Source organism: Chiloscyllium plagiosum, unplaced genomic scaffold, assembly GCF_037043375.1.
Source record: "Chiloscyllium plagiosum isolate Xiang-an unplaced genomic scaffold, Cpla_swu_hap1 HiC_scaffold_44, whole genome shotgun sequence".
Classification (NCBI taxonomy): Eukaryota; Metazoa; Chordata; class Chondrichthyes; order Orectolobiformes; family Hemiscylliidae; genus Chiloscyllium; species Chiloscyllium plagiosum.
In genome coordinates this window covers 2,778,248-2,802,996 of record NW_028270182.1, presented here as the reverse complement: position 1 = coordinate 2,802,996, position 24,749 = coordinate 2,778,248, and the positions used below count along the sequence as shown (strand labels likewise).

Here is a 24,749-nt window from a genome sequence, read left to right as displayed (position 1 = left end):
TGTCACTGAGAGAGGTGTACACGGTGTGAACCATGTTACCGACAGTCAGTGTCACTGAAAGGCGTGTACACGGTGTGAACCACGTTACCGAAAGTCAGTGTCACTGAGAGGGGTGTACACGGTGTAAAACATGTTACCGACAGTCAGTGTCACTGAGAGGGGTGTACACGGTGTGAAACATGTTACCGACAGTCAGTGTCACTGAGAGGGGGGTACACGGTGTAAACCATGTTACCGACAGTCAGTGTCACTGAGAGGGGTCTACACGGTGTGAACCAGGTTACTGACAGTCAGTGTCACTGAGAGGGGTGTACACGGTGTGAACCATGTTACCGACAGTCAGTGTCACTGAGAGGGGTGTACACGGTGTGAAACATGTTACCGACAGTCAGTGTCACTGAGAGGGGTGTACACGGTGTGAACCATGTTACTGACAGTCAGTGTCACTGAGAAGGGTGTACACGGTGTGAACCATGTTACCGACAGTCAGTGTCACTGAGAGGGGTGTACACGGTGTAAACCATGTTACCGACAGTCAGTGTCACTGAGAGGGGTGTACACGGTGTGAAACATGTTACCGACAGTCAGTGTCACTGAGAGAGGTGTACACGGTGTGAAACATGTTACCGACAGTCAGTGTCACTGAGAGGGGTGTACACGGTGTAAACCACGTTACTGACAGTCAGTGTCACTGAGAGGGGTGTACACGGTGTGAACCACTTTACCGACAGTCAGTGTCACTGAGAGGGGTGTACACGGTGTGAAACATGTTACCGACAGTCAGTGTCACTGAGAGGGGTGTACACGGTGTGAACAACGTTACCGACAGTCAGTGTCACTGAGAGGGGTGTACACGGTGTGAACCACGTTACTGACAGTCAGTGTCACTGAGAGGGGTGTACACGGTGTGAAACATGTTACCGACAGTCAGTGTCACTGAGAGAGGTGTACACGGTGTGAACCACTTTACCGACAGTCAGTGTCACTGAGAGGGGTGTACACGGTGTGAAACATGTTACCGACAGTCAGTGTCACTGAGAGGAGTGTACACGGTGTGAAACATGTTACCGACAGTCAGTGTCACTGAGAGAGGTGTACACGGTGTGAACCACGTTACCGACAGTCAGTGTCACTGAGAGAGGTGTACACGGTGTGAACCACGTTACCGACAGTCAGTGTCACTGAGAGGGGTGTACACGGTGTGAAACATGTTACCGACAGTCAGTGTCACTGAGAGGGGTGTACACGGTGTGAACCATGTTACCGACAGTCAGTGTCACTGAGAGAGGTGTACACGGTGTGAACCACGTTACCGACAGTCAGTGTCACTGAGAGGGGTGTACACGGTGTGAAACATGTTACCGACACTCAGTGTCACTGAGAGGGGTGTACACGGTGTGAAACATGTTACCGACAATCAGTGTCACTGAGAGAGGTGTACACGGTGTGAACCACGTTACCGACAGTCAGTGTCACTGAGAGGAGTGTACACAGTGTGAACGACGTTACCGACAGTCAGTGTCACTGAGAGGGGTGTACACGGTTTGAACCACGTTACCGACAGTCAGTGTCACTGAGAGAGGTGTACATGGTGTGAACCATGTTCCCGACACTCAGTGTCACTGAGAGGGGTGTACACGGTATAAACCATGTTACCGACAGTCAGTGTCACTGAGAGGGGTGTACACGGTGTGAAACATGTTACCGACAGTCAGTGTCACTGAGAGGGGTGTACACGGTGTGAAACATGTTACCGACAGTCAGTGTCACTGAGAGGGGTGTACACGGTGTAAACCACGTTACCGACAGTCAGTGTCACTGAGAGAGGTGTACACGGTGTGAACCATGTTACCGACAGTCAGTGTCACTGAGAGGGGTGTACACGGTGTGGACCATGTTACCGACAGTCAGTGTCACTGAGAGGGGTGTACACGGTGTGAAACATGTTATCGACAGTCAGTGTCATTGAGAGGGGTGTACACGGTGTAAAACATGTTACCGACAGTCAGTGTCACTGAGAGGGGTGTACACGGTGTGAAACATGTTACCGACAGTCAGTGTCACTGAGAGGGGGGTACACGGTGTAAACCATGTTACCGACAGTCAGTGTCACTGAGAGGGGTGTACACGGTGTGAACCAGGTTACTGACAGTCAGTGTCACTGAGAGGGGTGTACACGGTGTGAACCATGTTACCGACAGTCAGTGTCACTGAGAGGGGTGTACACGGTGTAAACCACGTTACCGACAGTAAGTGTCACTGAGAGGGGTGTACACGGTGTGAAACATGTTACCGACAGTCAGTGTCACTGAGAGGGGTGTACACGGTGTGAACCATGTTACTGACAGTCAGTGTCACTGAGAAGGGTGTACACGGTGTGAACCATGTTACCGACAGTCAGTGTCACTGAGAGGGGTGTACACGGTGTGAAACATGTTACCGACAGTCAGTGTCACTGAGAGGGGTCTACACGGTGTGAACCACGTTACTGACAGTCAGTGTCACTGAGAGGGGTGTACACGGTGTAAAGCACATTACCGACAGTCAGTGTCACTGAGAGGGGTGTACACGGTGTAAACCACATTACCGACAGTCAGTGTCACTGAGAGGGGTGTACACGGTGTAAACCACGTTACCGACAGTCAGTGTCACTGAGAAGGGTGTACACGGTGTGAACCATGTTATCGACAGTCAGTGTCACTGAGAGGGGTGTACACGGTGTGAACCAGGTTACTGACAGTCAGTGTCACTGAGAGGGGTGTACACGGTGTGAACCATGTTACCGACAGTCAGTGTCACTGAGAGGGGTGTACACGGTGTAAACCACGTTACCGACAGTCAGTGTCACTGAGAGGGGTGTACACGGTGTGAACCACGTTACCGACAGTCAGTGTCACTGAGAGAGCTGTACACGGTGTGAAACATGTTACCGACAGTCAGTGTCACTGAGAGAGGTGTACACGGTGTGAAACATGTTACTGACAGTCAGTGTCACTGAGAGGGGTGTACACGGTGTGAACCACATTACCGACAGTCAGTGTCACTGAGAGAGGTGTACACGGTGTGAAACATGTTACCGACAGTCAGTGTCACTGAGAGGGGTGTACACGGTGTGAAACATGTTACCGACAGTCAGTGTCACTGAGAGGCGTGTACACGGTGTGAACCACGTTACCGACAGTCAGTGTCACAGAGAGGGGTGTACACGGTGTAAAACATGTTACCGACAGTCAGTGTCACTGAGAGGGGTGTACACGGTGTGAAACATGTTACCGACAGTCAGTGTCACTGAGAGGGGGGTACACGGTGTGAAACATGTTACCGACAGTCAGTGTCACTGAGAGGGGTGTACACGGTGTGAACCAGGTTACTGACAGTCAGTGTCACTGAGAGGGGTGTACACGGTGTGAACCATGTTACCGACAGTCAGTGTCACTGAGAGGGGTGTACACGGTGTAAACCACGTTACCGACTGTCAGTGTCACTGAGAGGGGTGTACACGGTGTGAAACATGTTACCGACAGTCAGTGTCACTGAGAGGGGTGTACACGGTTTGAACCATGTTACTGACAGTCAGTGTCACTGAGAGGGGTGTACACGGTGTGAACCACGTTACTGACAGTCAGTGTCACTGAGAGGGGTGTACACGGTGTGAACCATGTTACCGACAGTCAGTGTCACTGAGAGGGGTGTACACGGTGTGAACCATGTTACTGACAGTCAGTGTCACTGAGAGGGGTGTACACGGTGTGAAACATGTTACTGACAGTCAGTGTCACTGAGAGGGGTGTACACAGTGTAAACCACGTTACTGACAGTCAGTGTCACTGAGAAGGGTGTACACGGTGTGAAACATGTTACTGACAGTCAGTGTCACTGAGAGGGGTGTACACGGTGTGAACCACGTTACCGACAGTCAGTGTCACTGAGAGGGGTGTACACGGTGTAAACCACATTACCGACAGTCAGTGTCACTGAGAGGGGTGTACACAGTGTGAACCATGTTACCGACAGTCAGTGTCACTGAGAGGGGTGTACACGGTGTGAACCACTTTACCGACAGTCAGTGTCACTGAGAGGGGTGTACACGGTGTGAACCATGTTACTGACAGTCAGTGTCACTGAGAGGGGTCTACACGGTGTGAACCACGTTACCGACAGTCAGTGTCACTGAGAGGGGTGTACACGGTGTGAAACATGTTACCGACAGTCAGTGTCACTGCGAGTGGTGTACACAGTGTAAACCACGTTACTGACAGTCAGTGTCACTGAGAGGGGTGTACACGGTGTGAAACATGTTACCGACAGTCAGTGTCACTGAGAGGGGTGTACACGGTGTGAACCATGTTACCGACAGTCAGTGTCACTGAGAAGGGTGTACACGGTGTGAAACATGTTACCGACAGTCAGTGTCACTGAGAGGGGTGTACACGGTGTGAAACATGTTACCGACAGTCAGTGTCACTGAGAAGGGTGTACACGGTGTAAACCATGTTACCGACAGTCAGTATCACTGAGAGGGGTGTACACGGTGTGAACCACGTTACCGACAGTCAGTGTCACTGAGAAGGGTGTACACGGTGTGAACCACGTTACCGACAGTCAGTGTCACTGAGAGGGGTGTACACGGTGTGAACCATGTTACTGACAGTCAGTGTCACTGAGAGGTGTGTACACGGTGTGAAACATGTTACTGACAGTCAGTGTCACTGAGAGGGGTGTACACGGTGTGAACCACGTTACTGACAGTCAGTGTCACTGAGAGGGGTCTACACGGTGTGAACCATGTTACCGACAGTCAGTGTCACTGAGAGGTGTGTACACGGTGTGAACCATGTTACCGACAGTCAGTGTCACTGAGAGGGGTGTACACGGTGTGAAACATGTTACCGACAGTCAGTGTCACTGAGAGAGGTGTACACGGTGTGAACCACGTTACTGACAGTCAGTGTCACTGAGAGAGGTGTACATGGTGTGAACCACGTTACCGACAGTCAGTGTCACTGAGAGGGGTGTACACGGTGTGAAACATGTTACCGACAGTCAGTGTCACTGAGAGGGGTGTACATGGTGTGAACCAGGTTACTGACAGTCAGTGTCACTGAGAGGGGTGTACACGGTGTGAAACATGTTACCGACAGTCAGTGTCACTGAGAGGGGTGTACACGGTGTGAACCATGTTACCGACAGTCAGTGTCACTGCGAGTGGTGTACACGGTGTGAACCATGTTACCGACAGTCAGTGTCACTGAGAGGGGTGTACACGGTGTGAAACATGTTACCGACAGTCAGTGTCACTGCGAGTGGTGTACACAGTGTAAACCACGTTACTGACAGTCAGTGTCACTGAGAGGGGTGTACACGGTGTGAAACATGTTACCGACAGTCAGTGTCACTGCGAGTGGTGTACACGGTGTGAACCAGGTTACTGACAGTCAGTGTCACTGAGAGGGGTGTACACGGTGTGAACCATGTTACCGACAGTCAGTGTCACTGAGAAGGGTGTACACGGTGTGAAACATGTTACCGACAGTCAGTGTCACTGAGAGGGGTGTACACGGTGTGAACCACGTTACCGACAGTCAGTGTCACTGAGAGGGGTGTACACGGTGTGAACCATGTTACTGACAGTCAGTGTCACTGAGAAGGGTGTACACGGTGTGAACCATGTTACCGACAGTCAGTGTCACTGAGAGGGGTGTACACGGTGTAAACCACGTTACCGACAGTCAGTGTCACTGAGAGGGGTGTACACGGTGTGAAACATGTTACCGACAGTCAGTGTCACTGAGAGGGGTGTACACGGTGTGAACCATGTTACTGACAGTCAGTGTCACTGAGAAGGGTGTACACGGTGTGAACCATGTTACCGACAGTCAGTGTCACTGAGAGGGGTGTACACGGTGTGAACCATGTTACTGACAGTCAGTGTCACTGAGAGGGGTGTACACGGTGTGAACCATGTTACCGACAGTCAGTGTCACTGAGAGGGGTGTACACAGTGTAAACCACGTTACCGACAGTCAGTGTCACTGAGAGAGGTGTACACGGTGTGAACCATGTTACCGACAGTCAGTGTCACTGAGAGGGGTGTACACGGTGTGAACCATGTTACCGACAGTCAGTGTCACTGAGAGGTGTGTACACGGTGTGAAACATGTTACCGACAGTCAGTGTCACTGAGAGGGGTGTACACGGTGTGAACCACGTTACCGACAGTCAGTGTCACTGAGAGGGGTGTACACGGTGTGAACCACGTTACCGACAGTCAGTGTCACTGAGAGGGGTGTACACGGTGTGAACCATGTTACCGACAGTCAGTGTCACTGAGAGGGGTGTACACGGTGTGAAACATGTTACCGACAGTCAGTGTCACTGCGAGTGGTGTACACAGTGTAAACCACGTTACTGACAGTCAGTGTCACTGAGAGGGGTGTACACGGTGTGAACCAGGTTACTGACAGTCAGTGTCACTGAGAGGGGTGTACACGGTGTGAAACATGTTACCGACAGTCAGTGTCACTGCGAGTGGTGTACACGTTGTGAACCAGGTTACTGACAGTCAGTGTCACTGAGAGGGGTGTACACGGTGTGAACCACGTTACCGACAGTCAGTGTCACTGAGAGGGGTGTACACGGTGTGAACCATGTTACCGACAGTCAGTGTCACTGAGAGGGGTGTACACGGTGTAAACCACGTTACCGACAGTCAGTGTCACTGAGAGGGGTGTACACGGTGTGAACCATGTTACCGACAGTCAGTGTCACTGAGAGGGGTGTACACGGTGTGAACCACTTTACCGACAGTCAGTGTCACTGAGAGGGGTGTACACGGTGTGAACCACGTTACCGACAGTCAGTGTCACTGAGAGGGGTGTACACGGTGTGAAACATGTTACCGACAGTCAGTTTCACTGAGAGGGGTGTACACGGTGTGAACCATGTTACTGACAGTCAGTGTCACTGAGAAGGGTGTACACGGTGTGAACCATGTTACTGACAGTCAGTGTCACTGAGAGGGGTGTACACGGTGTGAACCATGTTACCGACAGTCAGTTTCACTGAGAGGGGTGTACACGGTGTGAACCATGTTACCGACAGTCAGTGTCACTAAGAGGGGTGTACACGGTGTGAACCATGTTACCGACAGTCAGTGTCACTGAGAGGGGTGTACACGGTGTGAAACACGTTACCGACAGTCAGTTTCACTGAGAGGGGTGTACACAGTGTGAACCATGTTACTGACAGTCAGTGTCACTGAGAGAGGTGTACACGGTGTGAACCACGTTACCGACAGTCAGTGTCACTGAGAGGGGTGTACACGGTGTGAACCACGTTACTGACAGTCAGTGTCACTGAGAGGGGTGTACACGGTGTGAACCATGTTACCGACAGTCAGTGTCACTGAGAGGGGTGTACACGGTGTGAACCATGTTACCGACAGTCAGTTTCACTGAGAGGGGTGTACACGGTGTGAACCATGTTACCGACAGTCAGTGTCACTGAGAGGGGTGTACACGGTGTGAACCATGTTACCGACAGTCAGTTTCACTGAGAGGGGTGTACACGGTGTGAACCATGTTACCGACAGTCAGTTTCACTGAGAGGGGTGTACACGGTGTGAACCATGTTACTGACAGTCAGTGTCACTGAGAGAGGTGTACACGGTGTGAACCATGTTACCGACAGTCAGTTTCACTGAGAGGGGTGTACACGGTGTGAACCATGTTACTGACAGTCAATGTCACTGAGAGGGGTGTACACGGTGTGAACCACGTTACCGACAGTCAGTGTCACTGAGAGGAGTGTACACGGTGTGAAACATGTTACTGACAGTCAGTGTCACTGAGAGGGGTGTACACGGTGTGAACAATGTTACCGACAGTCAGTGTCACTGAGAGGAGTGTACACGGTGTGAACCACGTTACCGACAGTCAGTGTCACTGAGAGGAGTGTACACGGTGTGAACCACGTTACCGACAGTCAGTGTCACTGAGAGGAGTGTACACGGTGTGAAACATGTTACTGACAGTCAGTGTCACTGAGAGGGGTGTACACGGTGTGAACCATGTTACTGACAGTCAGTGTCACTGAGAGAGGTGTACACGGTGTGAACCATGTTACCGACAGTCAGTGTCACTGAGAGAGGTGTACACAGTGTAAACCACGTTACTGACAGTCAGTGTCACTGAGAGGGGTGTACACGGTGTGAACCATGTTACCGACAGTCAGTGTCACTGAGAGGGGTGTACACAGTGTAAACCACGTTACTGACAGTCAGTGTCACTGAGAGGGGTGTACACGGTGTGAACCATGTTACTGACAGTCAGTGTCACTGAGAGGTGTGTACACAGTGTGAACCATGTTACCGACAGTCAGTGTCACTGAGAGGGGTGTACACGGTGTGAACCACGTTACCGACAGTCAGTGTCACTGAGAGGGGTGTACACAGTGTAAACCACGTTACTGACAGTCAGTGTCACTGAGAGGGGTGTACACGGTGTGAACCATGTTACTGACAGTCAGTGTCACTGAGAGGTGTGTACACAGTGTGAACCATGTTACCGACAGTCAGTGTCACTGAGAGGGGTGTACACGGTGTGAACCACGTTACCGACAGTCAGTGTCACTGAGAGAGGTGTACACGGTGTGAACCATGTTACTGACAGTCAGTGTCACTGAGAGGGGTGTACACGGTGTGAACCACGTTACCGACAGTCAGTGTCACTGAGAGGGGTGTACACGGTGTGAAACATGTTACCGATAGTCAGTGTCACTGAGAGGGGTGTACATGGTGTGAACCACGTTACCGACAGTCAGTGTCACTGAGAGGGGTGTACACGGTGTGAACCACGTTGCCGACAGTCAGTGTCACTGAGAGGGGTGTACACGGTGTAAACCACATTACCGACAGTCAGTGTCACTGAGAGAGGTGTACACAGTGTGAACCATGTTACCGACAGTCAGTGTCACTGAGAGGGGTGTACACAGTGTGAACCATGTTACCGACAGTCAGTGTCACTGAGTGGGGTGTACACGGTGTGAACCACTTTACCGACAGTCAGTGTCACTGAGAGGGGTGTACACGGTGTGAACCATGTTACCGACAGTCAGTGTCACTGAGAGGGGTCTACACGGTGTGAACCACGTTACCGACAGTCAGTGTCACTGAGAGGGGTGTACACGGTGTGAAACATGTTACCGACAGTCAGTGTCACTGCGAGTGGTGTACACTGTGTAAACCACGTTACTGACAGTCAGTGTCACTGAGAGGGGTGTACACGGTGTGAAACATGTTACCGACAGTCAGTGTCACTGAGAGGGGTGTACACGGTGTGAAACATGTTACCGACAGTCAGTGTCACTGCGAGTGGTGTACACGGTGTGAACCAGGTTACTGACAGTCAGTGTCACTGAGAGGGGTGTACACGGTGTGAAACATGTTACCGACAGTCAGTGTCACTGAGAGGGGTGTACACGGTGTGAAACATGTTACCGACAGTCAGTGTCACTGAGAGAGGTGTACACGGTGTGAACCATGTTACCGACAGTCAGTGTCACTGAGAGGGGTGTACACGGTGTAAACCACGTTACCGACAGTCAGTGTCACTGAGAGGGGTGTACACGGTGTGAACCATGTTACCGACAGTCAGTATCACTGAGAGGGGTGTACACGGTGTGAACCATGTTACTGACAGTCAGTGTCACTGAGAGGTGTGTACACGGTGTGAACCACGTTACTGACAGTCAGTGTCACTGAGAGGGGTGTACACGGTGTAAACCACGTTACTGACAGTCAGTGTCACTGAGAGGGGTGTACATGGTGTGAACCACGTTACTGACAGTCAGTGTCACTGAGAGGGGTGTACACGGTGTGAACCATGTTACCGACAGTCAGTGTCACTGAGAGGGGTGTACATGGTGTGAACCACGTTACTGACAGTCAGTGTCACTGAGAGGGGTGTACACGGTGTGAACCACGTTACTGACAGTCAGTGTCACTGAGAGGGGTGTACACGGTGTGAACCATGTTACTGACAGTCAGTGTCACTGAGAGGGGTGTACACGGTGTGAACCACGTTACTGACAGTCAGTGTCACTGAGAGGGGTGTACACGGTGTGAACCACGTTACTGACAGTCAGTGTCACTGAGAGGGGTGTACACGGTGTGAACCATGTTACTGACAGTCAGTGTCACTGAGAGGGGTGTACACGGTGTGAACCACGTTACTGACAGTCAGTGTACTGAGAGGGGTGTACACGGTGTGAACCACGTTACCGACAGTCAGTGTCACTGAGAGGGGTGTACATGGTGTGAACCATGTTACCGACAGTCAGTGTCACTGAGAGGGGTGTACACGGTGTGAAACATGTTACTGACAGTCAGTGTCACTGAGAGGTGTGTACACGGTGTGAAACATGTTACTGACAGTCAGTGTCACTGAGAGGGGTGTACACGGTGTGAACCATGTTACTGACAGTCAGTGTCACTGAGAGGGGTCTACACGGTGTGAACCATGTTACCGACAGTCAGTGTCACAGAGAGGGGTGTACATGGTGTGAAACATGTTACCGACAGTCAGTGTCACTGAGAGAGGTGTACACGGTGTGAACCACGTTACTGACAGTCAGTGTCACTGAGAGGGGTGTACACGGTGTGAACCACGTTACTGACAGTCAGTGTCACTGAGAGGGGTGTACACGGTGTGAACCACGTTACCGACAGTCAGTGTCACTGAGAGGGGTGTACACGGTGTGAAACATGTTACCGACAGTCAGTGTCACTGCGAGTCGTGTACACAGTGTAAACCACGTTACTGACAGTCAGTGTCACTGAGAGGGGTGTACATGGTGTAAACCACGTTACCGACAGTCAGTGTCACTGAGAGAGCTGTACACGGTGTGAACCAGGTTACTGACAGTCAGTGTCACTGAGAGGGGTGTACACGGTGTGAACCATGTTACCGACAGTCAGTGTCACTGAGAGGGGTGTACACGGTGTAAACCACGTTAACGACAGTCAGTGTCACTGAGAGGGGTGTACACGGTGTGAAACATGTTACCGACAGTCAGTGTCACTGAGAAGGGTGTACACGGTGTGAACCATGTTACCGACAGTCAGTGTCACTGAGAGGGGTGTACACGGTGTGAACCACGTTACTGACAGTCAGTGTCACTGAGAGGGGTGTACACGGTGTGAACCACGTTACCGACAGTCAGTGTCACTGAGAGGGGTGTACACGGTGTAAACCACATTACCGACAGTCAGTGTCACTGAGAGGGGTGTACACGGTGTAAACCACATTACCGACAGTCAGTGTCACTGAGAGGGGTGTACACGGTGTAAACCACGTTACCGACAGTCAGTGTCACTGAGAGGGGTGTACACGGTGTGAACCACGTTACCGACAGTCAGTGTCACTGAGAGGGGTGTACACGGTGTGAACCACGTTACCGACAGTCAGTGTCACTGAGAGGTGTGTACACGGTGTGAAACATGTTACCGACAGTCAGTGTCACTGAGAGGGGTCTACACGGTGTGAACCACGTTACCGACAGTCAGTGTCACTGAGAGGGGTGTACACGGTGTAAACCACGTTACTGACAGTCAGTGTCACTGAGAGGGGTGTACACAGTGTGAAACATGTTACCGACAGTCAGTGTCACTGAGAGGGGTGTACACGGTGTGAAACATGTTACCGACAGTCAGTGTCACTGCGAGTGGTGTACACAGTGTAAACCACGTTACTGACAGTCAGTGTCACTGAGAGGGGTGTACACGGTGTGAAACATGTTACCGACAGTCAGTGTCACTGAGAGGGGTGTACACGGTGTGAACCATGTTACCGACAGTCAGTGTCACTGAGAGGTGTGTACACGGTGTGAACCACGTTACCGACAGTCGGTGTCACTGAGAGGGGTGTACACGGTGTAAACCATGTTACCGACAGTCAGTGTCACTGAGAGGTGTGTACACGGTGTGAACCATGTTACCGATAGTCAGTGTCACTGCGAGTGGTGTACACGGTGTGAAACACGTTACTGACAGTCAGTGTCACTGAGAGGGGTGTACACGGTGTGAACCACGTTACTGGCAGTGTCACTGAGAGGGGTGTACACGCTGTGAACCACATTACCGACAGTCAGTGTCACTGAGAGGGGTGTACACGGTGTGAACCACGTTACTGGCAGTGTCACTGAGAGGGGTGTACACGCTGTGAACCACGTTACTGGCAGTGTCACTGAGAGGGGTGTACACGCTGTGAACCACATTACCGACAGTCAGTGTCACTATGAGGAGCGGGTGATGTAAGGAGAGGATGAATAGCCAAAGGTCATAGTCCATGTTGGAACCAGTGAGATAGAAAGAAAGAGAAATTACACTTTGCAAACAAACTTTTGAGAGTTGGGTAAGAAACTGAAAAGCAGCATTTTAAAGACAGTTGTCATCTCCACTTTACTACTGCTGCTCCTCAGTAATAAGGTTTGGAATAGAATGTGTATCCTTCGGGAAGCATTTGAAACCAGTGACCACAACTCAGATTAGGATGGTTACAGGAAAGACTGGCAGAGAATGAAAGTTATAAACTGGGAAAGACTAATTTTTTGAAAGATAAACTACAACTGGGCCAAGTAGATAGGGAACAGATACTTGAAGATAAAAGTGTGGAAGCACGATGTGAGGTAATCCAGAAGGAAATAACAACAGCATGGGACAAATATATTGCTGTAAAGGCAATGGGTGTGACCAAGACCCTGGATGCCCAGGGGACTTACAGGTTAGAATATAGAAAAAAAGACCAGCTTCTGGTTGGTAACAAAGGCTCTTCGAAGATTCAAGTCTAAAGGATACCTTTGCTCGTTTGTTCAGCCAGGACTCAACACATGGTTTCCATCCCAGGTCCGAGTAGTCATTGTAAACCATTCCACAGCGAGACACAGTGGCAGGGGAAGCCACTGCTAGATTCTCCACCTCAAACAGCAGTGAAACCTGTGGACAAAAGCCAAAACCTGCTGTCAACAACGCTGCTGGCTTCTTATCTGCTGTGGGTGCCTTGTAAGGGCACTCCCTTCTGAGACAGACAGGTCAGAAGTTCTCAGGCTCAATGCTGGTTTTCTAATGAGATATCCTGCCCCCTGTTCCCCCTCCCCCCCCCTCCCCCCGACCCCCCTCACTGGTTGACACTGACCTTGTTTTGGGTGATCCAGTGCCCAGAATGCTGTGCGTGACTAAGTGTGATCAAGCGGGTGGCCATAGTGAAGTGGGAAGGTAGCAGACCTGGGGCAGATCACAACTCAGGCCAGTGGTACCTTCTCACTCTGTCAATGAAGATGAACAGGCAGGTACAGCAAGCAGGTGGGAACTTTAGTATATGGGTTTTCATTGCACACGGATTTGAGTTCAGAAGTGTGGATGGTTTACTGCAGTCACACATGGTCAGGAGGCTCACGACACCAGGTTATGGTCCAAGAGGTTTATTGGAAATCACAAGCTTTCGGAGGATAGCCCCTTCATCAAATGACTCCATTTGACAAAGGGAATATGCTCCAAAAGCTTTCAAAAGATTTTAAATTAACTTATTGGACATTGTGTGATTTCTGGCTTTGTCCAGTCCAGTAGAACACCGGAACCTCCATTTGTTGTCTTGGCAAGACCACACCTGAACTATTACATCCAGTTTCAGTGTCCCCACCTAAGAAAGGAATTACTTGCCATCGAGAGAGTGCACTGGAGATTTGCTCGACTGATACTGGAGATGGTAGGACTGTCCTTTAAGGAGAGATTGGTTCATCTCAGCCTAGTTGCACCAGAGTTAGAAGGATGCTGGACAGGGGGTGAGGGGGGGAATCTGTTTGGAACATCTAAAATTCTAATGGGATTGGACAGACTAGATGCAGGGAAGATGTTTTCCATGGCTGGGAAGTCTGGAACTGGGACACAGTCTCATAATACAGGGTGGACCTTTTAGGACTGAGATAAGGAAAAGGTTCTTCATTCAAAGGGTAGTGAGCTGTGAAATTCTCTATCACAGAGGGCTGTGAAGGCCAAGCCATTGAATATATCAGGATAGAGAGAGATATACTTTCAGATTTTAAAGGCATCTTAGGGTATGGGGAGAAAGTGGGAAATGGCATAGAGGTAGAGGATTGGCTATGATCATATTGAATGGTGCAGCAGGCCCGGTGGGCTGAATGTCCTACCTCTTGTTTAGTTTCAGTTTCTGTGTATACAGAGACACACACGTATACACAAATACACATGCACAGGTATAGGGACACACGTAAAAGGAGTGCACACAGAAACCAGTACAGGATTCCTGATGAAGGGCTTTTGCCCGAAACGTCGTTTTCGAAGCTCCTTGGATGCTGCCTGAACTGCTGTGCTCTTCCAGCACCAATAATCCAGAATCTGGTTTCCAGCATCTGCAGTAATTGTTTTTAACCAGGCATGTGTAGTCACACAAAGGCATGTTGACCACTTGCACAAACACACAGAACACATTGTGAACAAGAGTTGACAAATAACAACCAGGTTGAAGTATTCTGCCTGACATTTGCTTTCCTGAGACTTTATCTGTTCAGCACCAGGAAACTGAATCATCCAGTCAGCTCTCTGTCTGTTTGTCCACCTCAATTAACTTCAGCCAGGCAAAAGGATCCTCACTGCTGCATTCAACAGGATCACAGAGTGGGCTTTAACATCACTGTACAACTTTCCCTCAGCCCACACAGGAAACTCCAAATCCTGGCATTCTGCATCTGTATCACGTTACAGGCAGCAGAGACACAGGGACACTTACCTGGTCTGGCATAGATATCCGCTCTCCATTGATCAGTGTCAGCACCTTATTGTCGTCCATGACGGAGTTCATGCTCTCAATCCAGAGTGTATCCACAGGTCCGTCAAACAGGATCCACTTCTCGTCTGGTTTCTCATCTGCAAGCGCAGAAAGGATTTTATTCAAATTGGCAACTGGAGCACCAAGATATGTGACCACAAGTAATTAATCTAAGGCACCCACAACTTGTGGCACAGTGGCTCAATGGTTAGTACTGCTGCCTCACACAGCCAGGGACCCGGGTTCGATTCCACACTGGGGCAACTGTCTGTGTGTAGTTGGCATATTTGCCCTGTGTCTGTGTGGGTTTCATCCCACAGACCAAAGATATGCAGATCAGGGTGGATTGGCCGTGCTAAATTGTCCCATAGTGTCCAGGGATGTGCAGGTTATGGTGGATTGGCCATGGGAAATTGTCCCATAGTGCCCAGGGATGTGCAGGTTATGGTGGATTGGCCGTGGGAAATTGCCCCATAGTGCCCAGGGATGTGCAGGTTAGGGTGGATTGGCTATACTAAATTGCCCCATAATGCCCAGGCATGTGCAGGTTAGGGTGGATTGGCTATACTAAATTGCCCCATTGAGTCCAGGGTTGTGCATGCTAGGTGGATTAACCATTGAAAATGCAGGATTATAGGGTGGGGGGGGGGTGGGACTGGGTGGGCAGTTATTTTGGGGGAGGGTCAGTGTAGACTCAATGGGCAAAATGGCCTGCTTCTACACTGTCACGATTCTATGATTCTGAAGAAGGATGACTGGACTCAAAACATTCACCCTTTTTCTGCCTCTACAGGTGCTGCCAGATGTAATGAGTTTCTCCAGCAATTTCTGGTTTTGTTTTAGATTTCCAGCTTCCACAGTTCTTTGTTTTACTATAAGGCAACTGTGACTTTAACTCTTAGACCTGAACCTTTGATAGCTCATTCCTGGAATTATCACAAACCGAAGTTTAAATGCACTCATCTTCCAAGTTTTCTTTCGGTCTGGGACTATCACTCTTTACTCTAAGGTAATTTCGCTTACAATGTTCTCCTCTTCTAAGGAGCACTGCTTCAGAGATGCATCTCTGTGCAAGGAACCGCAAAACAGCCTAAAACAACATCAAATGGAAACAAAATTCCCTCTGTCTCTTTTTTTCTCTCTCTCTCTCTGTCTCTGTCTCTCTCTCTCTCTTTACTTTGGGTGTTCCTCTTAACTGTGAAAAAATTCAAACAGATATTAAAGCACAAGGGTTTACCTGGCTAAAAACAAAATCCTATGTAAACCAGAGCTCATTAGACTGTCAAAGTAGACCTCACAAACCATTTCAAAGGAAATCACCATGGCTACAGAAATCACTACAAGCTAATTATTAACTTCAGACACACAGAAATGTCATGCTACACCCCCCCACTCCATGTTACAAACTCAAAATCCAAAAGCCAAACCTAAAAGAAATGATATTGAAAACTTGCATAAATCAGACCGTCTGTGTTAAAAATGCACTCGTGGAGAAGGCAGTATAAACAGAAGCAACGGGAACTCGCAAAGAGGAACAGTCTTGTAGGCAATGAGGACAAACTGAGTGGGAGAGACAGGCTGACTTGAATTGTGCTTTCAAAGAGCCAGCACAGGCACGATGAACCAAATGGCCTCCTCTAGGTGCACCCTCCCATGAAACCATTCATGCAGCATGCTTGTGGTCATGATCAAATTGATCTGCTTAAAGAAGCTAGTTCAAGGAAATGGTGATCACCAGGAGAAGAGTTAGGTATGTGGAGACTGACAAACAATTGGGTAAAGATTAAGTGCCAGTTGTGTTGATGAATCAAAGCTTCCATGTGCTGGCAACACCTCTGCCTTCACATTACGTATGGAATGTTAAATTAACCAAGGCCTGAACCTCCAAACATCAACCTGAACATCAATAATTAATGGGTGACCCAGCCCATCCTGCCAGCCAAAATTGAACAAACAGGTGAAGGGAAAAATTCATTCATGAATCTCCTCGGCTCAATCTTCATGTAAGCTGCACTGATTTTCCCACTTTGTGTCTGGGGTGTGTAAATGCAAAATTAAGCCATGGGCCAGCAGTAAAAGAGAACACAAGGATAAATAATTAATTGTGTGAGCTCACCCAACCGGATGAAAATTAAATTAAAAATTCACTGTTTCTGAGTTACCAACCATTTCATCAGCAGCTTGGTGTTTTTCTTCAGGTCTGTCTGAAACATATGCACCATTGTGACCATTCAATACTTATCTTCACGCATGGAGCTAATGCATTGGAAAAAACACAAAGTGCTCCCTCAGCAGAGTATCTGAGTGTCCCTGAAATCACTTGGGTCACTGCCAGCCACACTGCAATAGGTAGCAAACCAAGCCAGAGTGAGAGGTTGATCCAATCCAGTCCCACTCCAGAAACTCAGAACGATACCACTCAGAATGCAGTGGTGAGGGAGTGCCACACTAATGGTGGCTCAGTACTGAGGAAGCACTGCATGGTTGGAGGGTCAGTGCTGAGGGAGTGCTGCACTGTCAGATAGTCAGTACTGAGGGAATGTGCACTGTCAGATAGTCAGTACTGAGGTAATGTGCACTGTCAGATAGTCAGTGCTGAGGGAGCGCACTGTCAGAGAGTCAGTACTGAGGGAATACTGCACTGTCAGAGAGTGAGTACTGAGGGAGCACACTGTCAGATAGTCAGTACTGAGGGAGCGCATTGTCAGAGAGTCAGTACTGAGGGAATGCTGCACTGTCAGAGAGTCAGTACTGAGGGAATGCTGCACTGTCAGAGAGTCAGTACTGAGGGAGCACACTGTCAGATAGTCAGTGCTGAGGGAGCGCACTGTCAGAGAGTCAGTACTGAGGGAATACTGCACTGTCAGAGAGTGAGTACTGAGGGAGCACACTGTCAGATAGTCAGTACTGAGGGAGCGCATTGTCAGAGAGTCAGTACTGAGGGAGTGCTGCACTGTCAGAGAGTCAGTACTGAGGGAATGCTGCACTGTCAGAGAGTCAGGACTGAGGGAGCACACTGTCAGATAGTCAGTACAGAGGGAGCGCACTGTCAGATAGTCAGTGCTGAGGGAGTGCACTGTCAGATAGTCAGTACTGAGGGAGTGCGCACTGTCAGATAGTCAGTACTGAGGGAATGCACACTGTCACACAGTCAGTGCTGAGGGAGCGCACTGTCAGACAGTCAGTGCTGAGGGAGCGCACTGTCAGACAGTCAATACTGAGGGAATGCTGCACTGTCAGAGAGTCAGTACTGAGGGAGCACACTGTCAGATAGTCAGTACTGAGGGAGCGCACTGTCAGATAGTCAGTGCTGAGGGAGTGCACTGTCAGATAGTCAGTACTGAGGGAGTGCGCACTGTCAGATAGTCAGTACTGAGGGAGCACACAGTCAGATAGTCAGTACTGAGGGAGCGCACTGTCAGATAGTCAGTACTGAGGGAGTGCACTGTCAGATAGTCAGTACTGAGGGAGTGCGCACTGTCAGATAGTCAGTACTGAGGGAGCACACTGTCAGATAGTCAGTACTGAGGGAGCGCACTGTCAGATAGTCAGTGCTGAGGGAGTGCACTGTCAGATAGTCAGTACTGAGGGAGTGCGCACTGTCAGATAGTCAGTGCTGAGGGAATGCGCACTGTCACACAGTCAGTGCTGAGGGAGCGCACTGTCAGACAGTCAATACTGAGGGAATGCTGCACAGTCAGATAGTCAGTGCTGAGGGAGTGCTGCACTGTCACACAGACAGTGCTGAGGGACTGCTGCACTGTCATAGTCAGTGCTGGGGGAGTGCCACACTGTCAGAGGGTCAATGCTGAGGGAGTGCGCACTATCAGATAGTCAGTACTGAGGGAGTGCTGCACTGTCAGACAGTCAGTGCTGAGGGAGTGCTGCACTGTCACACAGTCAGTGCTGAGGGACGGCTGCACTGTCAGACAGTCAGTGCTGAGGGAGTGCTGCACTGTCAGATAGTCAGTACTGAGGGAGTGCTGCACTGTCAGAGGGTCAGTACTGAGGGAATGCTGCACTGTCAGAGGGTCAATGCTGAAGGAGTGCTGCACTGTTGGGCAGTCTGTGCTGAGGGAGTGCTGCACTGTCAGACAGTCAGTGATGAGGGAGTGCTGCACTGTGAGAGGGTCAGTGCTGAGGGAGTGCTGCACTGTCAGACAGCCAGTGCAGAGGGAGTGCGCACTGTCAGAGGGTCAGTACTGAGGGAGTGCAGCACTGTCAGACGGTCAGTACTGAGGGAGTGCTGCACTGTCAGAGGACCAGTGCTGAGGGAGTGCCGCACTGTCAGAGGACCAGTGCTGGGGGAGTGCTGCACTGTCTGACAGTCAGTGCTGAGGGAGTGCTGCACTGTCAGAGGGTCAGTACTGAGGGAGTGCCGCACTGTCAGAGGGTCAATGCTGTGGGAGTGCTGCACTGTTGGCTAGTCTGTGCTGAGGGAGTGCTGCACTGTCAGACAGTCAGTGCTGAGGGAGTGCTGCACTGTCAGAGGATCAGTGCTGGGGTAGTACTGCACTGTCACACAGTCAGTGCTGAGGGAGTGCTGCACTGTCACACAGTCAGTGCTGAGGGAGTGCCGCACTGTCAGAGGGTCAATGCTGAGGGAGTGCTGCACTGTCACACAGTCAGTACTGAGGGAGTGCTGCACTGTCAGATAGTGCTGAGGGAGTGCTGCACTGTCAGAGGGTCAGTGCTGAGTGAGTGCTGCACTGTCAGATAGTCAGTACTGAGGGAGTGCTGCACTGTCAAAGGATCAGTACTGAGGGAGTGCTGTACTGTCAGAGGGTCAGTACTGAGGGAGTGCTGCACTGTCACACAGTCAGTGCTGAGGGAGTGCTGCACTGTCAGAGGGTCAGTGCTGAGGGAGTGCTGCACTGTCACACAGTCAGTTCTGAGGGAGTGCTGCACTGTCAGAGGGTCAGTGCTGAGGGAGTGCTGCACTGTCAGTTAGTCAGTACTGAGGGAGTGCTGCACTGTCAGTTCGTCAGTACTGAGGGAGTGCTGCACTGTCAGACAGTCAGTACTGAGCGAGTGCTGCACTGTCAGACAGTCAGTGCTGAGGGAGTGCTGCACTGTCAGAGGGTCAGTACTGAGGGAGTGCCGCACTGTCAGAGAGTCAGTGCTGAGGGAGTGCTGCACTGTCAGACAGTCAGTGCTGAGGGAGTGTTGCACTGTCAGATAATCAGTACTGAGGGAGTGCTGCACTGTCAGATAATCAGTACTGAGGGAGTGCTGCACTGTCAGAGGGTCAGTACTGAGGGAGTGCCGCACTGTCGGAGGGTCAATGCTGAGGGAGTGCTGCACTGTCGGGCAGTCCGTGCTGAGGGAGTGCTGCACTGTCAGTCAGTGCTGAGTGAGTGCTGCACTGTGAGAGGGTCAGTGCTGAGGGAGTGCTGCACTGTCAGACAGCCAATGCAGAGGGAGTGCGCACTGTCAGAGGGTCAGTACTGAGGGAGTGCTGCACTGTCAGAGGACCAGTGCTGGGGGAGTGCTGCACTGTCACACAGTCAGTGCTGAGGGAGTGCTGCACTGTCAGACAAGCAGTGCTGAGGGAGCGCAGTGTCACACAGTCAGTGCTGAGGGAGTGCTGCACTGTCAGACAATCAGTGCTGAGGGAGCGCACTGTCACACAGTCAGTGCTGAGGGAGTGCTGCACTGTCAGACAATCAGTGCTGAGGGAGCGCACTGTCACACAGTCAGTGCTGAGGGAGTGCTGCACTGTCAGACAATCAGTGCTGAGGGAGTGCACTGTCACACAGTCAGTACTGAGGGAGCGCACTGTCACACAGTCAGTACTGAGGGAATGCTGCATTGTCAGAGGCTCACTGCTGAGGGAGTGCTGCACTGTCAGATAGTCAGTGCTGAGGTACTGCTGCACTGTCAGACAGTCAGTGCTGAGGGAGTGCTGCACTGTCAGAGGGTCAGTGCTGAGGGAGTGCTGCACTGTCAGACAGTCAGTACTGAGGGAGTGCTGCACTGTCAGAAGTCAGTGCTGAGGGAGTGCTGCACTGTCAGAGGGTCAGTGCTGAGAGAGTGCTGCACTGTCAGAGGGTCAGTACTGAGGGAATGCTGCACTGTCAGAGGGTCAGTACTGAGGGACTGCTGCACTGTCAGACAATCAGTGCTGAGGGAGTGCTGCACTGTCAGACAATCAGTGCTGAGGGAGTGCTGCACTGTCAGAGGGTCAGTGCTGAGGGAGTGCTGCACTGTCAGAGGGTCAATGCTGAGGGAGTGCGCACTGTCAGGCAGTCAGTACTGAGGGAGTGCTGAACTGTCAGAGGGTCAGAACTGAGGGAGTGCTGCACTGTCAGAGGGTCAGAACTGAGGGACTGCTGCACTGTCAGACAGTCAGTGCTGAGGGAGTGCTGCTCTGTCAGAGGGTCAGAACTGAGGGAGTGCTGCACTGTCAGATGGTCAGTACTGAGGGAGTGCTGCACTGTCAGAGGGTCAGTACTGAGGGAGTGCTGCACTGTCAGAGGGTCAGTACTGAGGGAGTGCTGCACTGTCACACAGTCAGTTCTGAGGGAGTGCTGCACTGTCAGAGGGTCAGTGCTGAGGGAGTGCTGCACTGTCAGTTAGTCAGTACTGAGGGAGTGCTGCACTGTCAGTTAGTCAGTACTGAGGGAGTGCTGCACTGTCAGACAGTCAGTGCTGAGGGAGTGCTGCACTGTCAGAGGGTCAGTGCTGAGGGAGTGCTGCATTGTCAGAGGGTCAGTACTGAGGGAGTGCTGCACTGTCAGAGGGTCAGTACTGAGGGAGTGCTGCACTGTCACACAGTCAGTTCTGAGGGAGTGCTGCACTGTCAGAGGGTCAGTGCTGAGGGAGTGCTGCACTGTCAGTTAGTCAGTACTGAGGGAGTGCTGCACTGTCAGTTAGTCAGTACTGAGGGAGTGCTGCACTGTCAGACAGTCAGTACTGAGCGAGTGCTGCACTGTCAGACAGTCAGTGCTGAGGGAGTGCTGCACTGTCAGAGGGTCAGTACTGTGGGAGTGCCGCACTGTCAGAGGGTCAGTGCTGAGGGAGTGCTGCACTGTCAGACAGTCAGTGCTGAGGGAGTGTTGCACTGTCAGATAATCAGTACTGAGGGAGTGCTGCACTGTTAGATAATCAGTACTGAGGGAGTGCTGCACTGTCAGAGGGTCAGTACTGAGGGAGTGCCGCACTGTCGGAGGGTCAATGCTGAGGGAGTGCTGCACTGTCGGGCAGTCCGTGCTGAGGGAGTGCTGCACTGTCAGTCAGTGCTGAGTGAGTGCTGCACTGTGAGAGGGTCAGTGCTGAGGGAGTGCTGCACTGTCAGACAGCCAATGCAGAGGGAGTGCGCACTGTCAGAGGGTCAGTACTGAGGGAGTGCTGCACTGTCAGAGGACCAGTGCTGGGGGAGTGCTGCACTGTCACACAGTCAGTGCTGAGGGAGTGCTGCACTGTCAGACAAGCAGTGCTGAGGGAGCGCAGTGTCACACAGTCAGTGCTGAGGGAGTGCTGCACTGTCAGACAATCAGTGCTGAGGGAGCGCACTGTCACACAGTCAGTGCTGAGGGAGTGCTGCACTGTCAGACAATCAGTGCTGAGGGAGCGCACTGTCACACAGTCAGTGCTGAGGGAGTGCTGCACTGTCAGACAATCAGTGCTGAGGGAGCGCACTGTCCACACAGTCAGTACTGAGGGAGCGCACTGTCACACAGTCAGTACTGAGGGAATGCTGCACTGTCACACAGTCAGTACTGAGGGAGTGTTGCACTGTCAGAGGCTCACTGCTGAGGGAGTGCTGCACTGTCAGACAGTCAGTACTGAGCGAGTGCTGCACTGTCAGACAGTCAGTGCTGAGGGAGTGCTGCACTGTCAGAGGGTCAGTACTGTGGGAGTGCCGCACTGTCAGAGGGTCAGTGCTGAGGGAGTGCTGCACTGTCAGACAGTCAGTGCTGAGGGAGTGTTGCACTGTCAGATAATCAGTACTGAGGGAGTGCTGCACTGTTAGATAATCAGTACTGAGGGAGTGCGGCACTGTCAGAGGGTCAGTACTGAGGGAGTGCCGCACTGTCGGAGGGTCAATGCTGATGGAGTGCTGCACTGTCGGGCAGTCCGTGCTGAGGGAGTGCTGCACTGTCAGTCAGTGCTGAGTGAGTGCTGCACTGTGAGAGGGTCAGTGCTGAGGGAGTGCTGCACTGTCAGACAGCCAATGCAGAGGGAGTGCGCACTGTCAGAGGGTCAGTACTGAGGGAGTGCTGCACTGTCAGAGGACCAGTGCTGGGGGAGTGCTGCACTGTCACACAGTCAGTGCTGAGGGAGTGCTGCACTGTCAGACAAGCAGTGCTGAGGGAGCGCAGTGTCACACAGTCAGTGCTGAGGGAGTGCTGCACTGTCAGACAATCAGTGCTGAGGGAGCGCACTGTCACACAGTCAGTGCTGAGGGAGTGCTGCACTGTCAGACAATCAGTGCTGAGGGAGCGCACTGTCACACAGTCAGTGCTGAGGGAGTGCTGCACTGTCAGACAATCAGTGCTGAGGGAGCGCACTGTCCACACAGACAGTACTGAGGGAGCGCACTGTCACACAGTCAGTACTGAGGGAATGCTGCACTGTCACACAGTCAGTACTGAGGGAGTGTTGCACTGTCAGAGGCTCACTGCTGAGGGAGTGCTGCACTGTCAGATAGTCAGTACTGAGGGAGTGCTGCACTGTCAGAGGGTCAGTGCTGAGGGAGTGCTGCACTGTCAGACAGTCAGTACTGAGGGAGTGCTGCACTGTCAGAGGGTCAGTACTGAGGGAGTGCTGCACTGTCAGAGGGTCAGTGCTGAGAGAGTGCTGCACTGTCAGAGGGTCAGTACTGAGGGAGTGCTGCACTGTCAGACAGTCAGTGCTGAGGGACTGCTGCACTGTCAGACAATCAGTGCTGAGGGAGTGCTGCACTGTCAGACAATCAGTGCTGAGGGAGTGCTGCACTGTCAGAGGGTCAGTGCTGACGGAGTGCTGCACTGTCAGAGGGTCAGTTCTGAGGGAGTGCTGCACTGTCAGGGGGTCAGTACTGAGGGAGTGCCGCACTGTCAGAGGGTCAATGCTGAGGGAGTGCGCACTGTCAGGCAGTCAGTACTGAGGGAGTGCTGCACTGTCAGATGAACAGTGCTGGGGGAGTGCTGCACTGTCAGACGGTCAGTACTGAGGGAGTGCTGCACTGTCAGACGGCCAGTGCAGAGGGAGGGCACACTGTCAGAGGGTCAGTGCTGAGGGAGTGCTGCACTGTCAGACAGTCAGTGCTGAGGGACTGCTGCACTGTCAGACAGTCAGTGCTGAGGGAGTGCGCACTGTCAGGCAGTCAGTACTGAGGGAGTGCTGAACTGTCAGAGGATCTGTGCTGAGGGAGTGCTGCACTGTCAGAGGGTCAGAACTGAGGGACTGCTGCACTGTCAGAGGGTCAGTACTGAGGGAGTGCCACACTGTCAGAGGGTCAATGCTGAGGGAGTGCTGCACAGTCGGGCAGTCTGTGCTGAGGGAGTGCTGCACTGTCAGACAATCAGTGCTGAGGGAGTGCTGCACTGTCAGAGGGTCAATGCTGAGGGAGTGCGCACTGTCAGGCAGTCAGTACTGAGGGAGTGCTGCACTGTCAGAGGATCAGTACTGAGGGAGTGCTGCACTGTCACACAGTCAGTGCTGAGGGACTGCTGCACTGTCAGACAGTCAGTGCTGAGGGAGTGCTGCACTGTCAGAGGGTCAGAACTGAGGGAGTGCTGCACTGTCAGAGGGTCAGTACTGAGGGAGTGCTGCACTGTCAGAGAGTCAGTACTGAGGGTGTGCTGCACTGTCAGAGGGTCAGTACTGAGGGAGTGCTGCACTGTCACACAGTCAGTACTGAGGGAGTGTTGCACTGTCAGATAGTCAGTACTGAGGAAGTGCTGCACTGTCAGAGGGTCAGTA

The 24,749-nt window shown here is 51.7% G+C and overlaps 1 protein-coding gene across 1 annotated transcript in view; it reads right to left on the bottom strand.

Moving 5' to 3' along the window:
* The window catches only part of dnah2 (dynein, axonemal, heavy chain 2), a 380,569-nt gene that overhangs the window by 153,873 nt on the left and 201,947 nt on the right, over positions 1–24,749 (bottom strand). Inside the window, exons 44-45 of the mRNA XM_087982834.1 lie at positions 14,802–14,938; positions 12,854–12,991 (exon numbers count right to left, since the gene is read on the bottom strand). Of these exons, the coding sequence (XP_087838960.1) occupies positions 12,854–12,991; positions 14,802–14,938 (275 nt within the window). The remainder of the gene's footprint in view (positions 1–12,853; positions 12,992–14,801; positions 14,939–24,749) is intronic.